At 39.5% G+C, this 10,752-nt stretch overlaps 1 protein-coding gene across 1 annotated transcript in view; it reads right to left on the reverse strand.

Annotated features, from left to right (window-relative positions):
• Positions 1 to 6,965: 6,965 nt before the first annotated feature.
• LOC110454765 overlaps positions 6,966 to 10,752 on the reverse strand; it is a 42,482-nt gene continuing 38,695 nt past the window's right edge. The window contains exon 5 of the mRNA XM_021504459.1: positions 6,966 to 7,387. Within this exon, the coding sequence (XP_021360134.1) occupies positions 7,370 to 7,387 (18 nt within the window). The 3' untranslated portion in view covers positions 6,966 to 7,369. The remainder of the gene's footprint in view (positions 7,388 to 10,752) is intronic.

A 10,752-nucleotide genomic window follows, 5' to 3' on the forward strand; every position in this document is an offset into this window, starting at 1 on the left:
ATGGTATTTTATACCAGTGCTGTTGTTAAACTTGAAGAAGTATGGTGGTAAGCTGTCTGTATCTACATAGTTTGTACAATAGGAAAAAATCATGAAAGAAAAGGATAATACAAAATTCAAATTTTGGAACCTATATAGCAATGTGAATTTCAGATGTGCTATATCTATAAAGATCGGAGGGTTACCCCGAATTAAGAAAGCATTTACTATTATTTCAAATGCGAGGACCTACGCTGTGAAACAGAATGAAATACAAATCGATTTAAGAAAAAGTAATCCTTTGATTGAGGAGAGTTCAAATAAAAGAAAAAAAAGATTTGCGATAACTATGTCTGAGAATACAACATTTTATGGTTGCTGTTAAAAGTACGTAGTCTGTGTTGGTCTAATAGATAGTGCGTCGGACTGTCGAGCAGGTGTTTGTCTACGTTTGCAAATCGAATGTTCAAATGCATGCTCCTAAACATTCTCAGTTTCTACGATGATATTTTCATGTAACATAGAGCAGAAATTCCGAGCGCTTTCGCGAATTAAGAAATCTCTGCTGAGGAGCCTGAACGAACAAAGGCTGTACTTTTGGAATGCTGTTTCACTTTATTTCATAGACCACCACAAGGATAACTTGAACATTTATGTGTCCATTCTTCCTCATCAGACAAAGATGTCATTTCAGGTCAGGAAAATATCTTCTGTTTCGGTGGAAAACCAGTTCTGAAACAGTGGCCCATGTTAAACCGGAAGTTATCCGTACCTGTACCATACTATAGGAAACACGTGATCAACATCACATCGTCTGCTAGTGCGTGACAGGTAAAGCATGTTCGTGTCCTTTTTTCCCTTTGCGCGCTTAAGAACAGTTTCACACATATATAAATAGCAATAATTATCACATAGAAATAGACTCATTCGCTATATTGATGTTAGGAAGGAGAACTCTATTTCGTCGGAGCCTCGACTGAAACAGCTACGGATTGTAGATATCAGTCCTATCCTCAAAGTAGGACAATAGTCATTTTAACTTGTGTTATATTTCTCTATCTCACCCTATAGGGTGAATTAATCGTGTGCCGAGAGGTGAACGTTATAAATAATCAGACGGAAGTACCTGTAGGAAAATGGTACTGTAGTAATATACAGGTGATAAAAAATAACCACAAATCTCAATCACTCGGGCTGAGACGCTTTTGTCCAGAGCGAGGCAAGTAATTCATAATTCCGATAACTTTATATTTCCCTATCAAACACCGTATTGAGATGTTTTCTTTAAGAGTTTAGAATTAGGAAGCTTGCGGTGACTATATACAGTACAAACAAAAAAGAAAAAAACTAGCGTAAGAAAATCAATCGGTAATCACATACAGGGTTGATATATTCTATTAATTCGTTAACGATAAGAAATAGGGTAAACATATCGTTACGCAAGCATAATCTGATTCAAGAAATCTGCATTCTTAGTATATTACCCGCCACTTCCTTCAAGAATTTTACCACAAACGGACACTTGTAATAAAACTTTTATGAATACTATTAGGATAACTTTAATAACTCTAAATGTATTTAAAAGGTACACAAGAATAAATGTAATTGTTGCACTTATGTGTAGTTATTAATGATTAGATTATGCCAATCAAAGGCCATTAAATATGCGGAACCTCTTACAAACCCAATAATTTAGTATATCATTTGAACAAAATGTCATTTTATCCTCACAGTTTTCTAGTATGACAAACATTGTTTAGATCCTTTGTAGATCTTTCTAATTCGAAACTGAGAGACAACACTTGTTTCCAATGGTTGACCGACGTAATGAGATTCACAGCTGTTGAACGATCAACACTTAGAGTGCTTGTGTACGGTGTTGAATATATACTAGGGTGGGTAATCCGCAGATAGATTTATATAAACAAGATTAGATATGATACAAAATGATAAAACAATGCTCTATTTTCGCAGAATATGTAGATAAAGGATTTGGCTGTCGGGAATTGTATAGACGTCCTCGGGCATAACACTGTTGTCACTGTGGATGCATAATACAAAGAAAGCTCCAGACCTTTATATAAACCTTACGTTTTTGTAATCTTCTTATTATCTATATATATATATCTATATCCAAGAGTATCCCGAAATGACGGAACATGTTTGTGTTAAACTGGCAGAACATTTTGTTTGTAGACTGAAGTGTAACGTTAAGTAAAGAATCAACTCAGAAACGGAACCCTTAATTAATACAAAATGACAAAGAAAACACTTAAACATCCACAGTCCATTGTTCGTCCTTTAAGAGATTCTGATACTCTTTTCAATAGTTGGTGTCTCCTCTGTTACTGTTGTCCTGCTGTCATTACTAGTGTCACTTATGGTCCTGTTGTTGTTCCGTCAGTAAAACTGTCTCCTTTCCTACTGTTGTCGTTCCCTCAGTATCGATGTCTCCTCTGATACTGTTGTCGTTCCTTCAGTATATATGTCTCCTCTGCTACTGTCGTCGTTTCTTCAGTATCTATGTCTCCTCTGCTACTGTTGTCGTTCATTCATTATCGATGCTTCCTCTGCTACTGTCGTCGTTCCCTCAGTATCGATGCTTCCTCTGCTACTGTTGTCGTTCCTTCAGTCTCTGATACTGTTGTCGTTCCTTCAGTATATATGTCTCCTCTGCTACTGTCGTCGTTTCTTCAGTATCTATGTCTACTCTGCTACTGTTGTCGTTTCTTCAGTATCAATGCTTCCTCTGCTACTGTTGTCGTTCCTTCAGTCTCTGATACTGTTGTCGTTCCTTCAGTATATATGTCTCCTCTGCTACTGTCGTCGTTTCTTCAGTATCTATGTCTCCTCTGCTCCTGTTGTCGTTCCTTCAGTATCTATGTCTCATCTGCTACTGTTGTCGTTTCTTCAGTATCAATGCTTCCTCTGCTACTGTTGTCGTTCCTTCATTATCGATGTCTCTTCTGCTACTATCGTCGTTCCTTTAGTATCTATACCTCCTCTGCTACTGTTGTCGTTCCTTCATTATCTATGTCTCCCCTGCTACTGTTGTCGTTCCTTCAGTATCGAAGTCTCCTCTGCTACTGTTGTCGTTCCTTCACTATCGAAGTCTCCTCTGCTACTGTTGTCGTTCCTTCACTATCTATGTCTCCTCTGCTACTGTTGTCGTTCATTCATTATCGATGCTTCCTCTGCTACTGTCGTCGTTCCCTCAGTATCGATGCTTCCTCTGCTACTGTTGTCGTTACTTCAGTATCTATGTCTCCTCTGCTACTGCTGTCGTTCCCTCAGTATCGATGTCTCTTCTGCTCCTGTCGTCGTTCCCTCAGTATCGATGCTTCCTCTGCTACTGTTGTCGTTACTTCCGTATCTATGTCTCCTCTGCTACTGTTGTCGTTTCTTCAGTATTGATATATGTCTCCTCTGCTACTGTCGTCGTTTCTTCAGTATCTATGTCTCCTCTGCTACTGCTGTCGTTCCCTCAGTATCGATGTCTCTTCTGCTACTATTGTCGTTCCTTCAGTATCTATGTCTCCTCTGCTCCTGTTGTCGTTCCTTCATTATCGATGTCTCTTCTGCTACTATCGTCGTTCCTTTAGTATCTATACCTCCTCTGCTACTGTTGTCGTTCCTTCAGTATCGAAGTCTCCTCTGCTACTGTTGTCGTTCCTTCAGGATCGATGTCTCTTCTGCTATTGTTGTCGTTTCTTCAGTATCTATGTCGCCTCTTCTACTGTTGTCGTTCCTTCATTATCGATGTCTCTTCTGCTACTATCGTCGTTCCTTCAGTATCTATACCTCCTCTGCTACTGTTGTCGTTCCTTCAGTCTCTGATACTGTTGTCGTTCCTTCAGTATATATGTCTCCTCTGCTACCGTCGTCGTTTCTTCAGTATCTATGTCTCCTCTGCTCCTGTTGTCGTTCCTTCAGTATCGATGTCTCCTCTGTTACTGTTGCCGTTCCTTCAGTATTGATGTCTCCTCTGCTACTTTTGTCGTTCCTTCAGTAGCAATGCCTCCCCTGCTATTGTTGTCGTTCCTGCAGTATCGATGTGACCTCTGTTACTGCTGTCATTCCTTCAGTGTCGATGTGACCTCTGCTACTGCTGTCGTTCCTGCAGTATCGATGTGACCTCTGTTACTGCTGTCATTCCTTCAGTGTCGATGTGACCTCTGCTACTGCTGTCGTTCCTGCAGTATCGATGTGACCTCTGTGACTGCTGTCATTCCTTCAGTATAGATGTCTTCTCTGCTACTGATGTCGTTTCTTCAGGATCTATTTCTCCTCTGCTACTGTTGTCGTTCCTTCAGTCTCTGATACTGTTGTCGTTCCTTCAGTATATATGTCTCCTCTGCTACCGTCGTCGTTTCTTCAGTATCTATGTCTCCTCTGCTCCTGTTGTCGTTCCTTCAGTATCTATGTCTCTTCGGCTATTGTTGTCGTTCCTGCAGTATCTATGTCTCCTCTGCTACTGTTGACGTTCCTTCATTATCGATGTCTCTTCTGCTCCTATCGTCGTTCCTTCAGTATCTATACCTCCTCTGCTACTGTTGTCGTTCCTTCATTATCGATGCTTCCTCTGCTACTGTCGTCGTTCCCTCAGTATCGATGTCTCCTCTGCTACTGCTGTCGTAACTTCAGTATCGATGTCTCCTCTGCTACTGTTGTCGTTCCTTCAGTCTCTGATACTGTTGTCGTTCCTTCAGTATATATGTCTCCTCTGCTACCGTCGTCGTTTCTTCAGTATCTATGTCTCCTCTGCTACTGCTGTCGTTCCGTCAGTATCGATGTCTCTTCTGCTACTGTCGTCGTTCCCTCAGTATCGATGCTTCCTCTGCTACTGTTGTCGTTCCTTCAGTATCTATGTCTCTTCGGCTATTGTTGTCGTTCCTGCAGTATCTATGTCTCCTCTGCTACTGTTGTCGTTTCTTCAGTATCTATGCTTCCTCTGCTACTGTTGTCGTTCCTTCAGTATCTATGTCTCCTCTGCTCCTGTTGTCGTTCCTTCATTATCGATGTCTCTTCTGCTACTATCGTCGTTCCTTTAGTATCTATACCTCCTCTGCTACTGTTGTCGTTCCTTCAGTCTCTGATACTGTTGTCGTTCCTTCAGTATATATGTCTCCTCTGCTACTGTCGTCGTTTCTTCAGTATCTATGTCTACTCTGCTACTGTTGTCGTTTCTTCAGTATCTATGCCTCCTCTGCTACTGTTGTCGTTCCTTCAGTATCTATGTCTCCTCTGCTACTGTCGTCGTTCCCTCAGTATCGATGTCTCTTCTGCTACTATTGTCGTTCCTTCAGTATCTATGTCTCCTCTGCTACTGCTGTCGTTCCCTCAGTATCGATGTCTCTTCTGCTACTGTCGTCGTTCCCTCAGTATCGATGCTTCCTCTGCTACTGTTGTCGTTACTTCAGTATCGATGTCTCCTCTGCTTCTGTTGTCGTTCCTTCAGTATCTATGTCTCCTCTGCTGCTGTTGTCGTTTCTTCAGTATCGATGCTTCCTCTGCTACTGTTGTCGTTACTTCCGTATCTATGTCTCCTCTGCTACTGTTGTCGTTTCCTCAGTATCGATGCTTCCTCTGCTACTGTTGTCGTTGCTTCAGTATCGATGTCTCCTCTGCTCCTGTTGTCGTTCCTTCAGTATCGATGTCTCCTCTGCTCCTGTTGTCGTTCCTTCAGTATCTATGCCTCCTCTCCTCCTGTTGTCGTTCCTTCAGTATCGATGTCTCTTCTGCTACTGTTGTCGTTCCTTCAGTATCTATGTCTCCTCTGCTGCTGTTGTCGTTTCTTCAGTATCGATGCTTCCTCTGCTACTGTTGTCGTTGCTTCAGTATCGATGTCTCCTCTGCTCCTGTTGTCGTTCCTTCAGTATCGATGTCTCCTCTGCTACTGTTGTCGTTCCTTCAGTATCTATGCTTCCTCTGCTACTGTTGTCGTTCCTTCATTATCTATGTCTCCTCTGCTACTGTTGTCGTTCCTTCAGTATCGATGTCTCCTCTGCTACTGTTGTCGTTCCTTCAGTATCTATGCTTCCTCTGCTACTGTTGTCGTTCCTTCATTATCGATGCTTCCTCTGCTACTGTCGTCGTTCCCTCAGTATCGATGCTTCCTCTGCTACTGTTGTCGTTACTTCAGGATCGATGTCTCCTCTGCTCCTGTTGTCGTTCCTTCAGTATCTATGCCTCCTCTCCTCCTGTTGTCGTTCCTTCAGTATCGATGTCTCTTCTGCTACTGTTGTCGTTCCTTCAGTATCTATGTCTCCTCTGCTGCTGTTGTCGTTTCTTCAGTATCGATGCTTCCTCTGCTACTGTTGTCGTTACTTCCGTATCTATGTCTCCTCTGCTACTGTTGTCGTTTCTTGAGTATCGATGCTTCCTCTGCTACTGTTGTCGTTCCTTCATTATCTATGTCTCCTCTGCTCCTGTTGTCGTTCCTTCAGTATCTATGTCTCCTCTGCTGCTGTTGTCGTTTCTTCAGTATCGATGCTTCCTCTGCTACTGTTGTCGTTCCTTCAGTATCGATGTGACCTCTGCTACAGTTGTCGTTCCTTCAGTATCACCATGCATGCCTAACCTGGCTGCTTGTACCTGATATTACCGCCCATACTCGACCTTACTATCCTTGCCTTTTTTGACATGACCTTACTATCTTTGCCTGATCTAACCGCCCGTTTTTCCACCCTTGTAATAACTTAAAAACAGAAACAACGGCATCAACACTCATTGATGAAAAACAGAGACAGGGGATATACAAAAACATAAGGGAAACCCATAGAGCCTCTGAAATAAATTCAAATTCCCCAAAACTTGTTTCCGCTATAGCTTTTCTTAATTATCCCATCGTTGAAATATGCCAATATTGAGCTATTTTTCAATAAGTATCTGATAGGACGCATACATATATATTCCAATTAAACTATACAGTGAAAGGCGTATTCTTTCCCATCAGTGTCAAAAAGACCAAAGCGTTATACAAAAGACAGACATTTATTAAATTTCAACAAGGTGTCATTGCACATAATAAGGAATGATTTATTTTTTTCACAAAAATATATGTAAAATACATATTGATATACATTTCCATGACATGATTTACAACAAGTTGTTATTTACAAAGGAATCAAAATCAAAATTTAGAACAAATGACAGTAAAAGTTATAGGTAGGGCGTCAACAAAAACTAATCACTAAATTAATAAATTCTGTTTTCACAAAACGTTTAGCGGAATGTTTTGAACATAGAAGAAAGGGACAAAAATGAATATCATTGACAACGGTCTGAAGCGAAATTCTGATTTTATTTTCTTCCGAACCATCGCATCCCCTGGTCTCGGCTTCACGTTTTCCCAACTCTCGTTTTTGATCACGTGGAAACAGCATTAGGCCTACTCCCATTCATATCCCTGAAACAATTAGAGGACGGATTTAAACACTGGTAATGTATTTTGATTCTTGCTATTTCTGCTGACTTTTTTGGAAGATTGGTCTGAGTGGTGTTTTTCACAAGGAAATTAAAATGAAAACAGTTAAAATTAATATCAAATGTGACATGTACAAACATGAGTATATCACAGATCAAGTAATCGATACACGTGCCTTTAAAATAATCGTCACCAAGGAGAAGACGTAACACTGTACAATCAACACGTCTGGCCTTCTTAATAATCTAAAAACGATTTTCTCCTGAAATCAGCATATTTCAGACAAATATGTTGTACCACTAGCGTCGGTAAAACGCTTCTTAGTCTGGAAGTGGTCTTTATATCCGCCGCAATCTTTTGATACAACACACATGGAACCTTGAGAGATATTCATTATGGGAAAACATGGCTGTGTTCAGTCTGTAAAGCAACACAAAAGATGAAAACGCCATTGTATATGCTTAGGAGTCGTGCATGTTTACCGATACTGGAACAGAATCAAGGAATACATTCAAGAGTTTCTGTATATGGACGCTGATTAAATCAGATGTACAGTATGGGCATAATGGAATCACAGGCCGAAAACAAGGCACCGCGTATCACTGAAATTGGTATACTTAGCAGGCCGCCAAATCAATAGGAAGGGTCAATTTACGGTCTATCGTACTGGTAAATAACTCCTGACTCGATCACCACGATATTAAATACGTCTCCAGTGGTGTAAGGTTTCGATATATTCCATCAGAGATGACGAAATGACAGACTTTAAACAAGATAAATGATAGTGACGGTCTTAATTGGTCCCGCCACGTATATACGTATAACATGATCCAATCAAAGGGTTGACCTTGTATTAAGGTAGAATACTAATTTAGAATGCTTTGATTCCTGCCTGAGATGTCTCGGGCACGTACGTCGCCTTTCCTTTTGGATATGGAGAATGATAAAATGATAACATTATATACTATATCCACAGAGAAGGACATCAAAATTGTCATTTGACAAAAGAACATGCGTTTTTAATAACATTTAGTTCCTTAAAGATCCTTTATTATAAATTCTGCTAGCACACATGCAAATGATTCAGTTACGTTGACAATTGCCTAAGAAATATTGTGCCAACTACTATAATAGCTTTAGTTTCCCAACATATGGACAACCTTGTACATCGTGTGTATTCACATAGTCCCAACACGTTACCTCCACAGCAACATAAAATAAACATGTTCACAATATACAAACAATCATTTATAATAAATACAAAGCCGCTCAAGTAAACAACGGTAGGTCACGCGTTATGTCCATAAACCACATGCGGCGTACTCGTCCGAAATTTGTATTCCGTATTCATCAATCCCAGTGATTGAAAGCGAGAAGATGCCATGGAGACAATGAGTGTGGTTTGACGTCATTGAACTTTATAATATGATACTAGAACGCGCATCTAACACATAAAACTATATAGTTCGTGTATGCTCACTAACAGTCCTAGACAAAAGAAATGCCCCCACTCATTGTTTTCTTCACACTAAAACGTTTTGGTGTCCTTCTTCTACGTGACTATCATCGTTAACGCAAATATCCCAACGCACGCAAGACGCAAGCATTTCCGTTTTTTCCGACCTAGAAGCTAGTTATACGCAGATCTGGTTTGATTTATGTCTCGTACACATGTAGGAGCCGCGCAGTCGCCTCTGATAGTCCGGAGTAGTGCCACGTATTATCTGGTATTCACAGGAACTAACAGGAAAATAAAACTTTTCTTCATATACAAATTCGATAACCATAACATTGAACTTAGATTCAGCTACATGTACAATTATGTACGTAACATCAAGAAAAAGCAATTACCTACTGGAAACACTATCATGTTGTTAACGAGCGGAATACTAAACAATTAGATAAATCACGAAGAAATGGAAGCAGCTATTAAAAAAATTAAGGCTATGACTCAAGATAAAATATTAACACCGCAACGATACCAAAACAGTAAAAAACGAAAAACAAATTTAAAGAACCTTTTAAAAAAAAAAAAGTCCGTGTAAATCTTTTTTTTTTACACTATTGATAGAAAATGAAAATACAAATGTAGTAATGCACCTCCAATATGTCTGTGCATCTTATGGCTGATAAGAAATAGAATCTCAATGTGACTGTGTGCATAGAACCACAATATGGGTTTTCAATACCGATATTTAAAGATAGATTCCTATATAAATTTAGAGCGTTAATCGTTCTGGTGTCTTCATGAAAAAGCATTTACATGCCGAACATTTAATAACACTCAGTAAAATAGACAATGTCGACCATAATATCGCGATAGAGAAAATTATTTGACACAATCGATTTTTTACTTACGCTAATTATTCGTCCTTGCCATTTTATTTAATCGAGTTTTATACTAGAAAAACATTGAATGTTTTGAAAGTTTTTTTTCCCCAATAAATGCGAAAGCCTCCTACGTCACTAGCCGCCAAGGTTATGCTACAAGGCCTCCAAATAACACTTTTCCAAGTAGATGTAAGCTCTGGCGCCCGTTTGGACCAATCAGACGCTCATATACATGCTGCTTACTACTTAAACATGTTCATTGAATCGTTTTAAATCACATTGGGTAGATCTACTGGCATAGCTGAATTGTTTGTTTCCAATTTCTTGCTAGCTTGAGAGACAGTGAGAGACAGCTTGTGTTAAAGCTTGGCTGACGAAATGCTTTGATGGCATAAATGGTCGGCCTTAACATTCTGAATGAGTCGTAGCTCGTGTAACTTCCCCCACTTTTTTGGAAAACGATTTTATACTCTTTCCACAACGATGAAAAATAAAAAAATAAAAAAATAATTCCGATCTGTCCTTGAACCAATTTTAAGGCAAATCATTGAATGGCTATAGGTTTAATTGTCAATAGTCAACTAATACGTTACGTTAACAAGAGGCCCAATGGGCCTGCATTGCTCACCTGGTATAAAACTCACACTTGTAACCTTAAAAGTGATCTAAAATAAAGCTACAGGCAAAATATCAGTATTTATGATTAAAATTCGTTCAAAAGACCCTGTTATTTTTTTTTTAAACATTTCACACCTGTGAATGAAAGTCGAACAAAGTCATTATGTTGAACACATTGTATAGCCTTTCATCTCAGGATTTAACTTGCAAAGTATAAACATCCTGGGACCCATGGTTATTCATAAGAGGTTGTTTAAAGATTTTAAACAAATTTGACCCCTGTGACCTTGAATATAAGTCAAAGTCATTCACTTTAACAAACATAGTAGTCCTTGATCCCAGCATATGCTACTAACTAAATATCAACATCCTGAGCCTTTTGGTTATTCAGAACAAGT

Source organism: Mizuhopecten yessoensis, unplaced genomic scaffold (assembly GCF_002113885.1).
Source record: "Mizuhopecten yessoensis strain PY_sf001 unplaced genomic scaffold, ASM211388v2 scaffold8057, whole genome shotgun sequence".
NCBI lineage: Eukaryota > Metazoa > Mollusca > Bivalvia > Pectinida > Pectinidae > Mizuhopecten > Mizuhopecten yessoensis.